General features: G+C 37.9%; 1 protein-coding gene across 1 annotated transcript in view; it reads left to right on the forward strand.

The window, feature by feature from the left end:
* The window catches only part of LOC137936405 (uncharacterized), a 45,549-nt gene that overhangs the window by 12,635 nt on the left and 10,638 nt on the right, over positions 1-22,276 (forward strand). Inside the window, exons 12-25 of the mRNA XM_068781052.1 lie at positions 1,594-1,669; positions 2,644-2,774; positions 8,322-8,381; positions 8,554-8,623; positions 8,711-8,775; positions 8,857-8,918; positions 9,056-9,176; positions 9,262-9,319; positions 9,935-10,047; positions 17,610-17,687; positions 17,779-17,841; positions 17,980-18,075; positions 18,170-18,279; positions 18,590-18,779. Coding sequence (XP_068637153.1) covers positions 1,594-1,669; positions 2,644-2,774; positions 8,322-8,381; positions 8,554-8,623; positions 8,711-8,775; positions 8,857-8,918; positions 9,056-9,176; positions 9,262-9,319; positions 9,935-10,047; positions 17,610-17,687; positions 17,779-17,841; positions 17,980-18,075; positions 18,170-18,279; positions 18,590-18,779 — 1,293 coding nt within the window. The remainder of the gene's footprint in view (positions 1-1,593; positions 1,670-2,643; positions 2,775-8,321; positions 8,382-8,553; positions 8,624-8,710; positions 8,776-8,856; positions 8,919-9,055; positions 9,177-9,261; positions 9,320-9,934; positions 10,048-17,609; positions 17,688-17,778; positions 17,842-17,979; positions 18,076-18,169; positions 18,280-18,589; positions 18,780-22,276) is intronic.

A 22,276-nucleotide genomic window follows, 5' to 3' on the forward strand; every position in this document is an offset into this window, starting at 1 on the left:
TTTCCCGAACAGTTTTACTAACTTAAAATTAGACCAAATATTTTCAAAATATGTATAAGTCAGCCCAAACTCCTTTTAGAAAATATTAATCAAATACAGAGACCTGTTAGAACAAAGAAAAAAGCTTTATAAAAAAAAATCAAAGAAACAAGACTGTAGAATAGGAAGTGCTAAAGTAAAACTCGTGGTTTTGTGTGTGTCTCTATTATCTAGCAGACCTTCTAGTATTAGTGATGGTGGTACTAGTAGAAGTTCTTGTGATTTTTGTTGTTTTTGCTTTAGTTTTATTTGTCTTGTCTTGCTTTTCTTTTTTCTTTTTAATGTAATGGTATCTTCTAAGTTGTTTTTGACTGGAAGACATCTTCTCAATCTGTTCTTATTGTCCACTGCTGGATCATTCTGTCCTGCCATAGATTATTGTCTGTTGCTATCACTGGGCAACTATAGGGCTGAAGATGGGTTAGATTTGCAGTGGGTATGGGTTATTCCATTCTGCATTTCGTTTGCCCAAAATATGTTCCTTTACTCTTTTCATTCAGGATGGGTAATACGTGTTTTATTACTTATCTATTTATCTGATTACCCATGGGTAAATGGATAAATAGATGGATGAGTAAAAGTTTAAAAGATAAAATAATGATAAAAATTTATGAAAACATATAATCGTAAAGTAATAACAGAAAGTTGAGTAAAACCCTCTTTAGCCAGGTATTGTACTCTTCACTCTTCTTAATAGTTTTTACACCTTCTACTAAAAAAAAATAAAAAAAATAAAAATAAAACAGAAAGTTTCCAAAAAAAGTAATAAAAAAATGGTAAAAACATGTTAAAATGTTAAGAGTTAAGTATATCATTAAGTCATATTAAGCTATCAATTCTTTAAAATTGAAATTATCCATTACATAAGGAGAGGTTCTTTTTCTTATACTCTGAAAGGGAGGGATTGGAAATTACTACTGCCCCTCCATACATATGATAGTGGGATAATTGGGTAAACCAGTTATCTTGCCCAGAGAAATTTTATTTGATATCCATAAATGAGGAGTTAAAACATGATGAACAAAAAAATTACTATGGGCAATTGGCTAAATTGCTAACCCTAGGCAACCACAGATTATTTTATCCTGAAATGCTGTAATGAACTATTTATGTGATTGTAACTTGTTTTCTGATGCTTAGTTTCACCTTTTTTGCTCTAATACACTGAACTCTGCTTGGTTTGGCTGGGTTGGCACAGACCTAGGACCTCAGCCATGTCATTAAATGGATGATGTGGCCCTGTCCTGGTGACTGATCAGTGTTGAGTTTAACAGTTGTTTCAACCACCCAATTTTTAAATTGATGAGATGTTCTGCATAATGTGTACCAGATGCATTTAAGAGTATATTGACACAATAAATGTAATCATGTAACTAGTCTTTGGATTCTTTGTATAGATACTGTTAGCATCTTTGCTTGTAATGACCAGCTTTATGTTGCTGGGTTTGTGATGTGCATTGACTTATTTGCGGGTTACTTTATCTATTGATCTTCTGTGCAGTTATTATCTCGCTACTTGTGGTTCTCATTTTACTTATGTTACTGGTTGTATAGGTGCATACTTGGTCATTAGATGCTAACCAGTATGTTGCAGATGAGGAAGATGTTACTTATAGTTGTCGTGTGTCTGGTAAGCATTACGAGGACAAAGTTGTTTCTTAGTTATGTGCTGGATTGTGTTAGCATTAGGGCTTTATATCTCAGTTTTGGATGATTTAGCATTAACTTAGGGGCAAAAGAAAGGATGATTTATTGTTATTATTAGTATTTTGCAACCGAAATAGGGCCCACCTTTGCAAGAATTGTATTTTGCTTTTCATAGTTTTGGGCGAAATTTGTCTTATTTAATGTTATTCTCTTGTTCGACATTTTGTTTATAGTTTGCATGTGACAAGGATATGGAGTGTCAGGGTGCCGCAAGATGTAAATTAATGTCTGCGAGCTTTTTAAATCAATACTTTCTACTTTGAGGTTTAGTTGTTTTCTTTGCCATGGCAATTGTGATATCTAGTTGGTACCTCATCTGAGATTTTTGCAGTTTAATTTAATGTTGTTTTTCTTTGGAAGACAATATGTGATGTAACTGTAAAAGAAATGAGGTATAAGAGAGGAAAATTAGAAAAGTGAACCCTCAAAGTGGAATTCTGGTTCACAATATGCCACATTAGTTATAGCCGTGCTAGTGTTCTAATGGGTATGGTAGGGCTGCATTTTTTACTCCCGAAGCATTTCTTTGACAAGGCTTCATATATTAAGTAGTTTCTAGCTTCCTTCAATGAGTTCCTTTCAGTGGAGGTAAAAACTGCTCTTCTTGGGGGTGAAAGAGCAGGTTTTTCTAGAAATCTTAATATATTGGACCTATTGTAAAGCTGTACTGCTACTTGGTAAGCCATGTTCCTGAGGCAGGTAAATGCAGCTCAGTGAATTTTTTTTATTATTTTACTTGCAGTAAGCTCCAAATGTTTTATTTGCATCAAACATCCATTTAGAGTTGCCACTCCACCCCCCCCCACCCAAAAAAAAAAAAAAAAAAAAAGAAAATAGTTCCCTTATCTTCCAAGTATGCTACGGTTATTGTGCCATTAATGGGTGGTGCTTTTTTAGGGGCTTTGCTATTGGAAGAGGTGATTACCACTTATGGAACTGATGGGATAAATGTAATAATAGAAGCTGCTAAGAGGCGATTTAATGATTCCTGCCAAGCAAGAGCTGCTGGATCCACAGAGTGGTGGCGAGTGAGTTTATTTTAAGTATAACGTATTTTTTTAATAGTCTGATTGGTTTTCTTGTTCTACCTCTGCTATGTTTCCTTTATGAGGCGAACACACTAACAGTCACAACTGAGGCTTGAACCAGAACCTCAAATTAATTCCATGTAGCTCGATGGACAGTTGGATATTGGTTCATTGACTGAGGTGTTTTTGGCAAATATATTTGTCTAGGTTTTGTGAAACCAATAATCACCTTCTCTGGTTAATGTGTGCAAGTTGATTACAGTTAAGTAGTAGAAGCCACAGTCATGATGAGTTGTTCATATATTGATTTATTTGTTTATTTTTAAATACCGGTGAAAGTTAGAAAAGATTGGCAGTTCTCCTGGATGGTAGTATCTCAAATTTTGGTGATAAATCTGTTAATGTGGTGATATATGATGCGCAATCATCTATAAACTTAAGGGGTCTGCATAATTCAAGATTTGTTATATATTTAACTAGTTCAGAAAGAATAGTAAAAGTAATGGCAACTTCATAAGCAAATCTTTTTTTTTTTTTTTTTTAAAACGTCATAAGCAAATCTTTAAGAGTGGTATTAGTGTAATATTTTCCTTTCTGTTGTTTTATGTTTAATGCTGTCATGAAGGGGTGTTTTTGTCACTTAACTTAAAGTGATGTATTTTACTATGTAAACCTGAGGGTGCCTTAGTCTTTTGTTTTTCAGATGGTGTATTGAAGTTAATAGGGTGTGATTTGCCCTAATTTCAGTTGCTGGAATAGATTTATGCGGGCAGTTTTCCTCATCCAGAGAGTGCTACACTTCTCAATTTCCTCTTTTTCACTTCTATAATATCATAGCTCCGGTAGGCTGATTTTCAAACATTCCTTTTGTTTGATTTCCCTCATTTCTCCCTCTTTCTTTTCTTTGACCTGCAACAGAGAATCATTGCGCTCCAACCAGATTTATCCTGTGATGATTCCATTGTCTTTTGGAAATGGTTCAAGTGTCTAACTCACATTCTAAGCATTGTTTCAAGCCTGCCCTCTAGATGAATATTCAAGGTGTTTGAGAGGGTTGTTTTATGAGCCTGCCTATCTATTTATGCTGTTTGAGTACTACAGAATCCTTAACTGTCCTATTTGTTTCATATATTGTTGCTCAAGTGTTAATTTTTGCCTGTTACTAGTATTACTAGTATTATTTAAGGATTGTGTTTTTATGTGAGTGGAGTTGTGGCTGAGTCCAGCGATACAAAGCCAGCAAAAGGGGATGAGAAGAAGAATAATATTACTCAGATTACTTTGGTAAAGTTGAACAATACGAATTGTGGTTTGGGTGTAGGTAGTTCAAATTTTGCTTGGGTCTAGGAAGAAGCTGAAATTTGTGACTGCAGATCCCCCTCAAACCAAGGCAGAGGAGTGGTAAACTAACAATTACACAGTGATGTCTTGGTTATTGAACGACAGGGAATCTCAAATTGTAAACCAGGCAGTGTTCCATAAGATTGCTAGGGAAATATGGTTGAATTTGCAGAAGAGGTTTTCATAATCAAGTAATATATAAAGAATATTTGAGTTGTATACCAAATTATTCATAGTGAAGAGAGGTGATAGGTACATGAATGAGTTTATTGGTGAAATTGAAGCTATATGACATGAGTTGATTCTGTATCATCTATTATTGCTTGTTAGGGATCTGAACCCTCCTTTGTAATTTTTCTCTTGTTAATATAAATACATCTTACCTAAGGTCGTTTGGTCTAGTGGTATTCTGTTTACATTAGGTGTGTCAGGTCGCGAGTTCAAATTGTGCCACGCCCCTCTAAAAAAAATAATAATAATATAAATACATCTTTATAAAAAAAAATATCATTTGTTATTGCTTGATGAGAAGGAACTTGACAAACAGAGAGAAACTATTAGGGTGTTTAGTCTCTCGAATGCTACTAGAGTAGAATATGAAGCAGTTTGAGCACACTTATTAACTAGCACCACATCCCCATCTTTTGGAGAGACTTGTGCAAGTTTGTTGAGAGCATAGTCTGTAGTGGTTCCTACCTCTGATGTGACAACCAAAGGAGACAGGTCTTCAGTCCTACATATTAATTATACTCATACTGGTAGAGGCATGGTGGTACTTAGAGGGGAAGAGGTCACAATCAAGGTGAGGTTTTCAAATTCAGCCTTGTATTCATTGTGATCGAACCAGCCACGTGTCAGAGAAGTGCTGGGATAGATTTGGGTGGCCAAAATGGGCAAATCATGTTATCGAGCAAGGTTCCTCAGCCTCTTCACCTAACATTTAGAACAATGTGATTTTGTTAATAAAGATGAGCTACATTAAGATCCGGTTACTGCCCCTAGTTGGAAATTTGTATCCCAGGAAAAGCTAGTAATGCTTTTCAAATTGTCAAATACTTATTTCGGCTTATCTGCCTCACCACCCGCACCTATAAAATTATTGCACGTCTTTTTGCCAATCGTCTCCGAGTGGTTCTTCCGATTGTTATCCACTAGGGGCAGAATGCCTTCATTAAAGAGAAGAACATCCTGGATTCTGCCATGGCTTATCATGAGCTTCTGCAATCTGCATCATTTCAAGACCTTGAAGCTTCCCAGATTTGTTCTCAAGCTAGATTCTGAAAAGGTATTTGACATAGTTAATTGGAAACTTCTTGATATTCTTTTTGGAAAGAATGAGATTTGGTATTAAGTGGAGGTTTTGGATTCAAAGTTGTATCTCCTCGGCTAGTTATTCGGTGCTTCCGAATGGTACAGTGTGTGGTTACTTTAAAGGCACCCGGGGCATCTGTCAGGGGGATCCTGTCTCCTCTGCTTTTCAATGTGGTAGCTGAATATCTCTCCTCTCTGATTTATTCGGCCAAGGGATTTGGGTGGCTTCTCCCCACAGAGGATTCAACGGCTTTTGATATTCCTATTTTTTAGTTTGCGGATGACACCATTTGCTTAGAGATATGGCTGATTTCTTGGGATGCTCTCTGAAGAGCACGCCAACTACATATTTGGGTCTCCCACTTTTTGATTCTCGTCCCACGGCTAGGCATTGGTCTCCTCTTATCAAGAAATTTGAGAATCAATTAGCAACTTGGCAAGGTAAGCTCCTATCCACAACGGGTAGACTCACTCTGTTAAAGTCTTGCTTGGCTGGCCTGCCAAATTATCTCTTGTTTTTTATTAAGTGTCCAACCTCTGTGTGCTCAAAGATTGATGCTATTCGCCGTCACTTCCTATGGAGAAGTTCAGAAGACACTTTTAGATATCATTTGCTTAGTTGGAAGGATATTTGTTTGCCTCGGGATAGGGATGGGTTGGGCATAAGACCTACAAAGGATATGAATAATGCCCTCCTGCTTAATTGGATTTGGAACCTTAATGCCAACCATAGAAATTTGTGGAGGAATATGGAGTGCTACTATCTTCAGATTCCAGGGCTTTGGTGGAGAGAGGGAGGCGCTCCCAGTCGTCTATCCCCGATTTGGAAATCTATTTATAAGTTGCTTCCAACCTTCAAGGCCGTGACCTCCTTTGACCCAGGAAATGGGAGGACTCTTTTGTTTTGGGCTGATGAGTGGTGTGGTTCCCGTCCCCTCTCTAAGGAATACCCAGGGCTGTCCAGGATTGCTATAGACCTACCATGCTCGGTAGCGGAATCTTGGAGTAATCATTCTTGGAGTCTTCTCTTCCGCAGAAGCTTGAATGATGATGAAGCTCTAGCCTTCTGCTCGCTTCTTCCAGTCTCAGTGGTACTATCCTTCGAGAGTGAGTGCCAGATAAACTGATTTGGATGCCTAGCTTCAGTGGTATATTCACAGTGGCTTCAGCCTATTCCCACAGCAGGGAAGTTGTCCCCAGTTTGCCAAAGCACAAGGCAAATCTCGCCCGGAGACTCAGTGCCTAACAAAGTTAAATTCTTTATTTGGATAACCATCAAAGAGCAAATCCTCATGGTAGACAATCTTCCCAGGAGAGGCTTCACCACCCCGGATAGTACTTGCCCCCTCTGTGGCATATGTGAGAAGTTAGTACAACATGTTCTTCTGCACTATGGTTTTTCGTGGTAGTGTTCCAGAAAATTGGCATTCAAGTGGGCTTCCATCAGGATCTATTTAACACTTTTCATATGGTGTTGGGGATTCACCTTCCTAAAATTGGCAAGCTTTTGCTCTCCTTGCCTTCCTCATATCCCTTGGTGTCTATGACTCAAAGAGAGATAGTCGGAGATTCAATTCCAAGTTCAGCAATCTGGATAGTACTGTCTCTTGCGTTGTGGGTATGGTTTCCAGCTGGGTCCACACTAGAAAGGAAGTTGCTCCTCAGGCCGGTGTCTCTCTTCGATGAAATTGGTGTCTTCTAGCCCACATGGCGGGTCCCCAGAAGATTTTGATCATGGCAGAGTTGGAGCCTCCCCCTAGTGACTGCATTAAGCTAAATTTCAACGGTAGCGCTCTGGGATGCCCCAGACCGGCCGGTGCGGGGGGGGGGGGGGGGGGGTTATTCAAGAATCATAGTGGAGAGACTATTCTTTCCTATGTTGGACCAGTTGGCATTGCGGATTCCAACACTACGGAGGTGACTGCTCTTCATTTTGGTTATTTGGAAAAGTAAGAAACAAACAACTGTTGCTAGATCAAGCTGAGGATAAGGCTGTGGCCTAGCTTGTGCATTAATCTAGGTTAAATCATTGATGATAGATTTTGGGTTTCCTATATGTGGTCCAATGAAGATGTTCTATGATAATCAAATAGCTACCTTATTGCTAGCAATCTTGCTTTTCATGAGAGGGCTAAACATATGGAAGTGGATTGTCATTTTATTAGAAGCTGTGGTGAGTGGAAAAATAGTTACACCTCTTGTCTGATCGGCTGATCAACTTGGTGATATCTTCACTAAATCTCTCTTGAAGAAACCTTTAACTACATTGTGTGACAAACTTGGGCTGCTTGATATCTTTGTCCTAGCTTGAGGGGGACAAACAAGAGATCGGCTTTAGTGTTATATTTTCCTTTCTGTTCTTTTATGTTTACTGCTGTATCACTAAGGGGGTATTTTTGTGTCTTAACTTTTTTTTGTGGCTTATTTTACTATATAAACCTGAGGGTATCTTAGTCCTTTATTTTCCTGGTGGTGTAATTAAGTTAATAGGGCATGACTTGCCCTAATTTTGGTTGCTGGAATAGATTTACTGGGGCAGTTTTCCTCATTCGGGGACTGCTGCACTTCTCAATTTCTTCTTTTTCCTCTTCTACAACTTTGAATGGACTAGTGCAATAGTAGAAACTTCATGCGCAAGCGGTAAAGACAATTGCTTCAAATGGACTTAATGAAAAATTTAATGATGGACAAAAAAAGATTGTTGAGCTACTTTTGGTTGAATCTTTAGGGTTATCTGTTCTTCATGTTTTTTAGCTACAAGCCATCTGCATGCTTATGGGACAAATTTTATACTGTGCATGTGCTGAGTGTGAGATTTTACTATTTTCTGCCATCTTGAGGTGCTGGCACTCTTTTCTATGTACTTATGCTCAGCTGCAACTTATATTGTAACAGTTACAAGAGGCATGCATTTTGGCTCTGTGTTGTCTCTCAGAGCCACTGTTTGCAGAAGAGGTTGGCTATCTTTTCTTTGACTTGCAACGATCACCAGTATTATGTTTTTGATTTCATGCCTATTGGTTTATTATTTTGTCACCACCAAGGGAAAGCTCTACCTGTGAATTGCTTTTGTGTACTGAAAACTGTTAAGAGTTTCATGTACTGACATTAAAACAACTTCTGAAAGATTTCAGAGTCAGCCAAATGCAAATTGAGGGATCTTATAGAGCTGATGTTTCCTGGAGAGACAGGACCAGGTGTGACATGCTCGGTCTGCTATCAATCATGTCTTTATTGTTTTATTCTTGAGTTTCTTGTTAACTAGCTGCTAACTCTTTATAAAGGGTTGATTGAAGCACCCTTTCTTCATGCACGGGCATTTGCTGCAGTTGCGAAGCTTTCACCTGTGGTAACAGTTTAACATCAGATTTTTGCTTTTGAGTAGACTTTGTTCTGAATATGCTCAAACTGGCTTCTGTAAATTTTGCAGTTAAGCCCAAGAGTACTTGATCAATTTTTGTTTGCAGCTATAGCAGCAATTGCTTTGGATGTGTAAGCAGTTCAGATGCTAATATTGCTATTTGGATATTGTCTTATATTTATTTACTTAAGAGGGAAGTTCTGGCTTATATGTATTTGTTATGTGGTTGATATTCCTGATTCTTCTGGATTGGTTATCTTGGTGATAGTCCTCCACCAGTAAAAGTAGGGGCTTGTCGAGCGATAACCCAGCTATTATCTGCATCACATCGAAGTGTACAATCTCAAATAATTAATTTACTTTCTTCTCTAACAGATCTTCTTAAGCAGGTTAGGCATTGTTATCTTTGTACATTCATCTATGTATTCTTCTTGTAAAGTTACAAGTTTCACCCTGCATGTTGTTGTCTTACAGGCATCTGATGAAACACTGCATCTGGTACTAGAGGCTCTGCAAGCAGCAGTTAAGGCAGGTTTGTCGTGAGTGAAGAAAATTCTACTACTTTATACCATGGATTTCTGAGCCGGCAAGTCGGCCTGTGACTTGGTTGGGTCAGCTTGGTTTTTCAAGGTGGCAGGTTCGGGGGGTGGGACTCGCCCCTTTTGTTTTGGGGCAACTCCCCTCTGACTTGCCTCGAGTCCAGCTCTGGACTCCGGGTGATCTGACTCGACTTGGGTGACCTGACCTGGGTTTTGAAGAACCTGAGTTGGTTTCCGATTCCTGGTAGGAAAACCCTGCTTCATATTGATAATGGTTCTGGCAAATATTGTGCTACAGTTATTCCTTTTGAGGTATGCGATTGCTTATACTGTTGAGCATCATAGGCCCTTCACCTTGAGGAGTTGGCTTGTTTCCATCATTGACTAAGACTGTACCTCATCTTCAAAAAGAATAAAAAAGAAAAAAAAATAGACACAGAAAGTATTTGCTTCCCTCGTGAATTGAATGTCTTTGTGCTAATCATATCCCATTTAGACAGATTCAGTTTTTTAAGCTGGAGAGATTTTTTTAATAATGTTTACTATATACACAACTTAATTTGCTATTATTATATTGTATAAATATTGTATTTGCATTGTTATGTTAGGTTATGAATCAGTGGGATCTGTGGAACCAATTCTCTCCCCTATCATCCTTAACTTGTGGGCCCAATATGTTTCAAATCCGTTTATCTGTATTGATATTGTCGAGGTTTTGGAGGTGAGAACTTGGCTGTTGTTTACTTGTAGAATGTTAGGGTATTACCCTGGTATAGTCTTGTGCCAAAGTAGTTTGAATGCCAGTTAAGCGTTTGAGTTCATCTAAGTTGATGGGCTTCTTATCTGTACATGTTGAAATTGTATATTTGGCCTCTTCTGTTTATGTTTTGCTATGTATACCTTTTTATGTATATGCTCCTTGATTGCGTACATACATATGATTCATATATCCATTAACTAGTGCTCTGTTTATTTCTTTCTACATTTTGTGCCAGTTTGAATCCAATAAATGCAAACATTGATGATCAATCTCAGCTATTTACTGATAGTGATTTAACAAACTTGATGGTTCTTTTCAAAATATTTCAAAAAATTTCGACACTCCACCTCAAGCTGGAGCGTATATATAAAAAAACCCTAGCTTGTTGCAAAAGATAGTGAAAACATCTTTGAGTTATTCAGGGGATCAGGCATGAGGAGTCAAAATCTGTCCACCCATTACTTTCTCTCTAGTAAAGTGAAAATCTACCTCAATATGTTTAGTCCTGTTATGGCATTACCAGATTACTAGCAATCGATATAGTGGCCTGATTATTTCACCCCATAATCATTGGCTTCTCCACCTTAAAACCAAACTCTTCAATTAATAATTTTATCCCCATAAGTTCACATGCCGAATGAGCCATGACACAGTACTCCGTCTTACACTAGAACAAACCACTATGGTCTGCTTTTTCGCTCTTCCATGTGACTAAGCTGCAACCCAACAAAGGTACAATACTCATTTGTTGATCATTTGTCTATCTTAGACCTAGCATAATCGACATAAGAAAACACCTTTAATATCCAAATTCCCATGAGACAGAGAATGAAGGCCTTCCTTAGAAGTTGTTACTCGACCAAAATGATATAATGCATAGGGAACCTTTGCTTTGCTGACTTTCTGAGGTATAACCTTTGCCTCTAAGTTGGTGGCTTAGCTCTTTGTGCTTCCTGTAGGCACAAGTGGATAGCTAAATGTTGGATTTGCAATTGACATGTTGACTTAAGGACCGGACCAATGCTTTGCTATGCTTGAAGGGCACAAGGCATACCCAAACCTTTTGCTTTTAGTCATGTGCCTTGGTCCTCAAACCTGTAAGCGCAAGCTCGCTCTCTAGTGCACTCTTTCTCTTTCTTGGTGCAATCCATTTCCTGGTCCAACCTTTAGATATCGAAGAATTCTATACATTGCTTCTAAATGCACTCTTCTAGGGCTTTCCATAAACTAAGTAATGACTCTCACTTTATATGAAATATTAGGCCTTTTCATTGTAGTTGTTAGAAAATAAAATCAGGGGTATTTTGGTAATTTTACCACCTCTATGTTAATTTTCTTTATGTAATCTTGTTCTTCATGTTAAATTATATCAGTGGTTAAATTTTCATGTACATAGGATATGTAGTTAGGGATAAGGAGATTAAGGTTTATTAAGTGTATAGGAGCATTTTTGTAATTTGTAACTCAAAACACCTTATAAAGAAGTCTTGGAATTCGTGCACTGTTTCCAAGGAAGCCTTCCAGGCTCTTCTGAAATTTCTCCTTCTCCTTCTCCTTTCTCCTTTTCCTTTCAATTTTCCCCTCTTTCTTCACCCAAATCTTAATTTTTACAGTAGTATATGTCAACTTACCCATTAATCTCTTGTACTGAATCTTATCATGCAAAATAGGATTTTGTTTGTCATGTAGATCTAAGTTAACTTCCATCAATGTGTCTACTGGCTTTATTAAAAGTGGCCAAGTTTCACTAACCAGATCAGTAATAGATTTTCTTTTTTGAGAGAACTACCCCTAACTTGCTTCTTGCCACTTGTATGCCCAAAAAATACTTGAGCTGCCCTTCATTTAAAAATGAAACTTTAAGTGAGCTTTAATAGTCTCAATCCCCTGCAATTCATTGCCAAAAATAACTTTGTCGTCTACTTACACAATCAAGATGATGACACTCGTATCCCTATTATATGTGAATACTGAATGGTCCGAATGACTATGCACAAAATCAAAGGACATCACAACCTTGATGAACTTATCAAACTAGGCTCTGGGATTTTGTTTTAGCATATAAATAGCCTTGTTCAACTTACACACTTTCCCTTTCTCTCCCTAAGCAATATATCTAGGGGTTTTCTTCGTGTAAACTTATTCCTCCAAATCTCCGTGACTGAGCACATTTATAATGTCCAACTGAAACAACGACCAGCCTAGATTCCTTGCCACAAATATTAAGATGCGAATTGAGCTTATGCAGGACATAGGTGAAAAAATCTCTTGATTATCATACCATACATTTGGGTATATTGTTTAGCTACTAGACGAGCCTTTATACCTTTTTGCCATTCCAATAGGATTATATTTGACAATATATACCCATATGCATCCAACAATATAATCCCTTCTGGTGAATTGCATAGTTTCCATGTTTGATGGAAAATCAATGCCTCCATTTCATCATCCATTGTTTATTTCCACTTTGGAGACTTAAGGCCTCCTGAGCATTTTTAAGAACAAGTACGCTAGACAGAGAAGTAACAAAATATTGATATGAAGGAGTACGTTGCTTAAAAATGACTAATCTCTACAAAGGATGATGAATAGAAGACCATACCCCAGATAGGAGTCTTAGCTGAAGGGGGTGAAGTTGAGGGAGTTGATCCTTGTGAAGTATTCTTAGTTCTTCTCTGATACACCTGCAATGGCTTCTTGTTTTTTGTTTCTATTAGTGGCAGTGATTCATCAACCATGGGAACATGAAGAGGGACTAAGGGACATGAATATTTAGTATGAGACTGCTTCTCATTTGATATAGCATAAAATGGCACATCTTTAAAGAAGGTTATGTCAATAGATGCACACATTTCTTCCAAGCTGGATGCTAACACTTATAGCTCTTTTTCTATCGAGAGTAACCTAAGAAAATGCACTTGATAGACCGAGGAGATAAATTTGTTTGTAGAGGAAGTATTTGAATGAACAAAACACACACAACTAGATATATGAGGAACCAATGAAAACACTTGAATATCAGACTTTAAAACTTGAATTGGAGTCCTACCTTCTAAGACAGATGAAGGCGTATGTTTGATTAAGTAACAAGCAATTAACACATATTCTCCTCATAAGCTCTTAAGGACATTCATTTGAAATAAAATGATACAGTTGACATGAAGTATGTGCCTATTTTCCCCCTCGATCACTCCATTCTGTTGTGGAGTATAAAGAAATGATAACTGATGAACAGTTCTATTCTCACCACAAAACACATCAAACTGGTGATTCATATATTCAACAATATTATCAGAACAAAGAATACGAATTAAAACATCAAATTGGGCTTTTATTTCATTGAAAAAAGATCTGAATACATTAATAATTTCATACTTTTCTTTCATCAAGTAAATCCAACTACTTCGATTATAATTATCTAAAAAGGACTTAAAAAAACTTGTAACAAAATGGTCTTGGCACCTTACATGGGCCCCATACATCATAATGCACTAAGGAGAAAATGATTTGAAGTTCTTTTATTGACTCTTGAAGGTAAGACTCAATGATGATGCTTGCCTAGTTCACATGCTTCATAGTCAAAGAAAAGTGAGAGACTCATTGAAGGAAAAAGTAAGTGAATCTTTGTTGGAGATAGATGACCAATACACAAATTCCATTGATATGGAGAAATTGATGATTGAAATACTTCGGAGCTGTGATTCGTGACCTTGTCTAAATAGTATAAACCATCCTTATCAAATCCCCCACCAGTCGGCCTCTTCATTGTAAGGTCATGAAAAACACTTAAATGGGAAGAACGTGGTTGATCAATGTAACTATTCAGTAAGTTGATATAGGAATAGGAAATTTAGGGTAAAACAAAACGGATGACAATCACAAAGATGATGTATCTTGAAACTACTCCTTGACCATTGATACGAGACAAAAACCCATTTGATAATGTAACATAAGAAAAGGATGGTGGCATAGAAAGGGAGGTGAAAACAGAAGACATACTTGTCATGTGTATAAGGCACTTGAGTTAATGACCACTTATCACTAGGAGAAACATGAAATGTGGATATACCTGATTAAGCCAGAGTGGCACCAGCACCGGAGGGTTAGCTTGTCTGTGAAGTTGCTGGAGCTGCTGAATCTGACTCAAACCTCCACATAATTTTCTTCATTTCTTCTTTGAGACTCATAATAGTCTTAGTCTCTGCAACTCCACTATCACCATGAGAGCTTTGGTTAGCCCAAACCGGCTTATCAAACTTATCCCAAACTCTATCAGGATGGTAATAATTTCGTCCATAGTGCACACACTTCCTTTCACCTCTACCTCTACCTCGATTACCTCCATCTCTCCCCCTAGCTCTACCACCTCCACCACGACCTGTAGGCCCCTCATAATTACTTTTCGTGGAGGTAGTGATTAAGGCTGAAGACTCTGTGCTCTTGCTAGATTGTTCTGGAAATGGAGTGATGCCCTTCTCAACTCTCATAAACCTAGCATAGGCCTTAGTGAGAAAGGGTATATCTGCATTAGCCAATATTTGAGCCCTTATAGACTTGTACTTGGTGTTAAGAATTAGACGCCCTAATTTCAAACTAACGAAAGAAATAATAATAATCGCGGAAGAAGGAAAAGCAAGCACGAGAACAAACAAGATTTATACTGGTTCGCCTCAAGGTGAGACTACGTCCTGTCTTCTACCGCTACAGTAATCTACTATAAAGATAAAATAGTTTACAAGAGAAATCCCACACACTCTCCAGATACTTCTCAGGATGATGATACTCGTCAAAGTGATAAAATCCTAACAACGGCGCCCCCATATATAAAGACAAAATTAGGGCAACCGGATTACAAGTGTGAAATCTCCACACTACCCTTAATGACACATCAGTCAATATATCATGGACCCGCCAAACGCTAAGGCGTTAATTAGGCTCCATAACTTAACAATTGGAACCTAATCCTTGCAAGAATTTGGCCACATTCTTTCTCTAAAAACAAAAAAAAAAGGGAATTTCAAAGGGTATGTCTTCTCATCTATTGTAAATGGATGATAAATGCTGATTTATTTTAAGATTCCCTATATCTCATTGAAGTAATTAGTAACTGACTTTCATCTCTTGGAAGAGACGTTGGATAACTCAAGATGATCCTTCTCTCTTGCCTCAATTTGCTGCACCACTCCATTTTGTTGTGGAGTAAAAACACATGATGAGTTTTGAACTATACCATGGTGTTGACAAAATGCATTAAAGTTTTGATTCATAAATTCCAATCCATTATTTGTATGGAAAATACAGAGAGATGCATCAAATCAAATACTTCTGATTTCTCTTGTAGGAAATACATCCGAGTAGTGCGATTAAGTCATCAATGAAAGAAATGAAACACTTGTATCAGTAATAGCAACTGGACATGGTCTCCATACATCAAAATGGACAATCTCAAACAACTGCTACTGTTTGTTTGACTCAAATGAAAACTATTCCTATGGTGCTTGCTCATTGACACGATTCACATTGAAATGACAATCTTGAATGAAATGTAGGAAATAGTTGGACCAACTTCGCTGGAGAAGGATGGCCTAGTTATAGATGCCACGGGAAGGGAGAAACTGTAGCATGAAAGGCAGGTGAAGTCAACTATGGAGATCCTTTTAGATGTCATAATTCTCTTTCATGTGTGGAGCCAATCATCTTCCTCATCATGAGATCCTGAAATACACAATGAGAGAGAAAGTCATTGAACAATTCACAGACTTAGTGGGTTGACTAATAGACAACAAATTAAGGAAAAATTTAGGAACGAACAACACAAATTTAAGTGACATGATTGGGTAGGTGTAATATTACCCATTCCTTGACAAAAGACATAGACCCATCAGCAAGTGTAACATAACAATGGAAGACTCCCTCAAATCACTACACCAAGACGACATACTTGACATATGAGTAGAAGCTGTTGAGTTAATTGCCCAGGAAGACATAGGACGAACATGTAAGGCGGACATACCTGAACTTCCAAGGGTAGCTGTAGGAAGTGTAGGCTGAGCTATAAATGCTGAGTAGGAAGAAGCTGAGATCAACTTAGTAATGCACTGGGCAAGTTGCTGCAACTTATCAGGGGCTCCCAGTAATTTACCAACCACGGGTCCAGCTGAGGGGTCAGTGCTGTCATGAACCGAGGAGTTCGCCCACGTGGGATTTCCAAACTTACTCCAACACTTATTAGAGAAATAACTTGTCTGTCCACAATGAGCACTGTCACTTTTACCTTCACTTTGGCATCACCCTCTACCTGAATCATCTTTGCCTCTTACCTCTGACACTTCCACCATGACCTCTAATAGATTCTGACTAACTAAAAATATTCCATATAACTACATTAACACTCCTGGTATCTTTACTTCCTTTGGACATAATTGTTGTCTGTACTCGCATAACTCGGTTAAAGGCTGTAGAGAGTGATGGAACATCATCAGAGGTTAGCAATAGAGCCTTGAGTAGATCAAAATTCGGTCCTAATCCATCCAAAAATTTTGCAACATGTAATTGCACCTGTTGCTTTCAAAGTTCCTTTTCATCAGTGGTGAAATACTGGAACATGTTGATTTCTTGTAGAATACCTTGTCGTTCACTGTAATAATCAACGACTATTCTTTCACTTTGTTTAAGGCTGAAAAGTTTAACATACAACTCATATACACGAAACAAGTTGCTCTCCTGCGCATATAATAATTCCAATGACACCCAGATTTCCTTGGCTGTCTCACAGTTCATAATCTGATTTCTTAACCTTGAATCCATACAGTCAAGTAACCAGGTCATGACTTGACTGTCATTTATCGTTAAGTAACCTTGGGCCCCACCTTGCAGAATTAGGCTTTTGTGAAAATGTCATATATAAATAAACATTACACATCAAGCCTGGAATAGAAGTAATTTCAGCCAAAAAGTACCAAAATTGTCAAAATCTAGGCTGGCATAAGCCTTCTTGGAGGTGACGCAAGCACTAGGCATAGTCTGAGGACTACACACACTGGAGATGGGAAAATCCTATGTAAAAGAACCCTCTTGGGGAACTAAGTAGTCATAGGATTACTCAATAGGCTGTAGGAACCATCAACCCTGGGTTTATGACAGAAAAAGAAAGACAAAAAACTCAACTTTGACTGTCAATCAATGTAAAAATCTGAGATTCCTTTCCCCGAGAAGATGCTGGATTCAAAGGAGGAAGGAGTGCTTCACGGGTTTGAAACCAGGGCCTTATTGCTCAACCTTATAACCCATTAACTTTTTTGTTTCCATTTCTCAATGTAGGACTTTTCCCACTCAACAGATCAAAATACCCTTGACATCTTACAATCCCTATAACAATAAAATGACCAACATAGCCCTGATACTTTTTCAACAGTTGTAATTAGTTTGCAGGATGTTTCATGAATTGATTTCGTCACTGATGGATTAACTCTCTTGTGCCTTTTATTATTCAAGTAACTTGGTTGCTCTTATCTTTATAGGCCATAAAATTTGCTCCTGGATGTATACACCCTCTGGTATCTCGAATTGTGCCTTCAATTGGACCAATTCTGGAAAATGTAAGCACTGTTATAGTTGTTTCAGGACAATATTTTTGGATACCCATAGCTCAGTAGTTCAGAGAGGGTTCATCTTTTTGCTGTGTGTCAGCCCAAACATCAGCCTGATGGACTTGTTGCTGCTTCCTTGGATCTATTGACTATGCTATTGAAGGTATCATTGACTTCTAACGTTTTTTACTTTGATAGTTTTTGTTGGTTGCATTGCATGTGGAGATTACTCCTCCACTTTCTTATGCTTCCATTTGTAATGGGTTTCAGTGGCACATCTAATCTGGGTTCTATGCCACAGAAAGCACCCGTTGATGTGGTGAAAGGAGTATATGATGCTTCCTTCAATCATGTGATTCAAGTAATCTTACAAACTGATGACCATAGTGAGATGCAGGTTGGTGTCTTTTTAGTCTGTGATGGGACTAGGCTGGATTTCCTTTCCTAGTTCTCTATCTTGCTATCTTCCTATTTGGTGTATTTTTTCCCAGAATGCAACAGAATGTTTAGCTGCATTTGTGCTGGGGGGAAGAGAGGAGCTGCTTTCTTGGAACGGTGATCCAGGGTTTACAATGAAATGTCTGCTTGATGCAGCTTCAAGGTAGGTCTTTGCACTTGCATGGAATGTGCGCTTTGTAGTTGTCCTTTCGTACAAGCTAGAATGCTTAAAAACTGTTTTCATAGGGTTTCCCTTGTCAATGCTGCCGTAGATCTTCTACGACAGAAGCAAACCTGTTTGGCAAGTGCCAAGTATCAGGCATTGGATGCTTGTTCCATGCTTATGGTGCGGTAGAAACCAGCTTATAACTGGAAGTTGTCTACTGAGACAATGTGGACTTTCTTGACTAAGAGATTGTGGTAATCTGCCCATGAGAAAAGGGAATCATGGGAATCGGATAATATTTGTGCAGGCTTCTGGACCCCACCTTGGAGAGCTCTGGATCTCTCTTTGTTGGAACCTACATTCTGCAACTAATTTTACATTTGCCTTCACAAATGTCACAACACATCCGAGACCTTGTTGCTGCTCTTGTTAGACGTATGCAGTCAGCGGAGATTGCGGGTTTAAAGAGTTCCTTGCTAGTAATTCTTGCTAGATTGGTAATTTCTTTTCCCTTGTTTTACATTTTTTTGGGAATGGCTTGTCTATTTTTGCTGCCTATATCTGGTCTGATTTGCTGTCACTGTTACTTTTAGCTCATATCTTTTCGGGTCTGAGCTAGCACATTTGTTAATTTTCTTCTTTTCTGCTGCACTGTTCTAGTTGGTCTCTATGAAAAGTTCTGAGTTTATTTCGGGACAATTTAGATCATCAGTGTGCTTCATTTCTTCAGATAATATCTTATGGTAATGAAAATGTTGCGAGTTAGAAAGAAAATTAAGTGGAGTACATGTGACCTAAGTGTGTGGATCTCAAAGGGTTTCTTTTGACAGTTTGATTGAATATGTGCATGTTCAAAGACTTCACTACTGTTAAAGTTGGGTGCCGGTCCATTTCAAAATGACTACCAAGTAAGGGGTTATTTTCCTAACTAATAACCACAAGGTGTTTTTGAGTATCTATGTGAAACTATTTCCATTTGCACTCGTCATGCCCAGGCTTATAAAAAATAGACAACATGCTTGAGACGTGGACAACACAAACATGGTGCTGTTAGAAAATACATCTAGGAGTATTTTGGTCATTTTACCCCCAGGGGTATATTAGTCATTTTACCACATCATTGATTAATAGTCTTTATGTAATATTTTTTTTTTTGAGAAATTTATGTAATATATTCTGCATGTTAAATTATATCAGTGGTTAAATTTTCATGTACATAGGATGTGTAGCCAGGGGGATATAAGGAGATTAAGGTTTATTAAGCGTATAGGGGCATTTTTGTAAATTGTAACTGAAAACACTTATTTAAGGAGTCTGGGAATTCGTGCACAGTTCCCAACAAAGCCTTTTCAGGCTCTTCAGAAAATTCTTCTTCTCCTTTCTCCTTTTCTCTGAATTTTCTCGTCTTCTTTCTCCCAAATTTTGATTTTTACATGGTATTAGAGCAGTAGATCGTTGCTGGGAGCATTCTATTGTAGATTCTTGCCATTTTTTAAGAGGACAACCTGCTAGAAGGAGAAAAACTACAAGTTTTTTATGTTGATTCATCAAAGTTAAGTTTTTTTTTTCTCTGTAATAACCTTAGGGTTACTAGTCTTTATGAATTATTGAAGGATTCTTTTTTTTTTATTTTTTTTTATGAAGATTCATTGAAGGATTCTCTACACTTTGATTGCCCTAATTGGTTTTTTTGAGATTTGCGTCACCCAATTCAGTGTTGGATGCCTGTGTCATCACCCAATTGATGACGTCAACCCTAATTGCTTCTACTTTTCCATGATATTGATTGAAATAGCTGTGAATTGCTGGATATTGGATTGTTGAAGTGTGCATATCTTATTTATGTTCCATAACCCTAATTATGTTCCATATCTTATTTGAGTGGGGCCCACCTTGGTGATAAATTTGAAAATTTTCTAGAAGCTTAAATTGGTTATTTTATGATCATATGTTAGTATTATGGTTGAGATAGAAGAAGTTTATACCCTTGCTAGAGAAAAATTTGGGTTTGATGGAAAGGATACCATCATGATTACTTTGGAAAAATTATAGGGCGTAATTATCTAAATTGGGTTAAGTCTGTCAAAATGTATCTGAAGGGTAGAAAGAAGTTAAAGTTTATCTGAGATGATCTCCCAGTGCTTGCAGATGATGATTGGGAGGCAGAGGACAGTTAGGTTATGACCTAGATTGTCAATAGTATTTATTCTACTCTTAGAAATCAGTTGATAAATTGTGAGACAACAAAGGCTATGTGGTTGTCTCTAGAATCTTTATATGCACAGGAGAATAATTTCTCTTGGGTTTATGAGCTGTATACAGATTTTTTTGGGTTGAAAAGAGGAAATAAAACTGTTACAGAATATTATAGTGCATTCCTTGGCATATGGCAGGAGATCTCATTCGTTTACTACCGATGAGAATGAGTTGAGAAAACAACAAAATCAACTGCTTGTAAAACTTTTGGATGGCTGAATTTGATGCTATTAAAGCCTAGGTGTTAGCTTCAGATGAAATTCCTACTCTCTCTACCACTTTTAATCGGATTATGAGGGTTGAGAAGACTATTGTACCTGGAACAAGTAAAGGAGGTAAGATAATGAAAGTCATTGCTCTTAATGCTTCCAACACTACTTTAGCCGCTACAGAAGGTAGAGGTAGAGGATACGCCAATTCAGCTGCTGATTCTTGTGCAAAGCTGGGTCCCTCCCTTCAATCCCTTGTTGTAAGGAGAGGCTTCCCTTGATGTATCTTTTTCTTCCTTGAATTAATATTATCATCATTTATAAAAAAAATAGGTAGAGGTAGCGGCCGAGGTAGAGAGGGCCCAGGTAAAGGTAGAGGACGTGGTGATGGTAAGTCAGAAAGGAAGTCTGTGCATTGTGGCAGAAATAATCATTATTCTAATAGACGTTGGGTTAAGTTTGGAAAGCCTGCATGGGCTAATTCTATAACTTCTAATAGTGAAAGTGGGAGTTTAGATTCCTCTATGTCGATTACACTGGGTGCTCTAGATGAGATGCAACAATTGATACAGTAGTTACAGCAAATTGCTCATGGCCCAGATCTCTATTGCCTCAACCTCAACATTTGTAGCTCATGCTTCCATCCCAGTTCCTAGCTCTAATAGTGCTGATTCAGGTATTGCAGCTTATTATGTTCACTCATCATAGTCTTGGGTTATTGACTCAGGAGCCTCCAGACAAATGTCAGGTATGTTGTCATTCTTTTCCATTTTTTTTTTTTAAGAAGTGTGTAAATATCATTCTTTTCCAATTTGAAAGAGTCTTTGTGTGTCGAACATGTTATCTTGCAGATGGTTCTACCTCTCTAGTTGAAGGAGTAGGCAATGTTACTTCTGCTTATTTTTTGTCTCTTCAATAAGTGCTTTTTGTTCCCAAGTTTCCTCTAAATTTGTTGTTGGTTAGTCAGTTAGCCAAGTCCATGAGTTGTTTTCTCATATTGTATGCTACTCATTGTGTGTTTTAGGATCTCGCGACGAGGAAGACAATTGGTTCCGCTCGTGAGAGAGATGGGCTATACTACCTGGAGAACCATCAGCAGAATAGTATTCAAGCGTTACATACCACAAATTTTCCTCTACAGTGGTACTTGTGGCTAGGTCATCCGTTTGTACCCAAACTAGCTCAAGTATTTTCACACCTTCCTTCGGGTTCTTCTTTTTAGTGCGAGTCGTGTTAACTGGGCAAGCATCACAAAAGTTCATTTCTAGTCTCGTCTCATAAAACCATCCATCTATTTGAGATTGTACACTCAGACATCTGGGGTCCAACATTCTCTGATGCAGACTATGAAGGATCCAAACTAGACAGAAAATCAACCTCTGGATATTGTGTCTTCCTAGGAGGAAATTGTTAAGTTGTGGAGCTTAATCAACGCTCTATGCTAAGTCGGTACGCAGATCGGGTCCATTATCCGAAGAGTATCATTTGTTACGGCCCGAGAGAGGTTAGAGAAAAACACTTGGAAGTTT

The sequence above is a fragment of the Aristolochia californica genome, unplaced genomic scaffold (assembly GCF_029961685.1).
Source record: "Aristolochia californica isolate CCGP_79_NKW_82.1479 unplaced genomic scaffold, dmAriCali1.0.hap1 SCAF_7, whole genome shotgun sequence".
In the NCBI taxonomy this organism is placed as follows: Eukaryota; Viridiplantae; Streptophyta; class Magnoliopsida; order Piperales; family Aristolochiaceae; genus Aristolochia; species Aristolochia californica.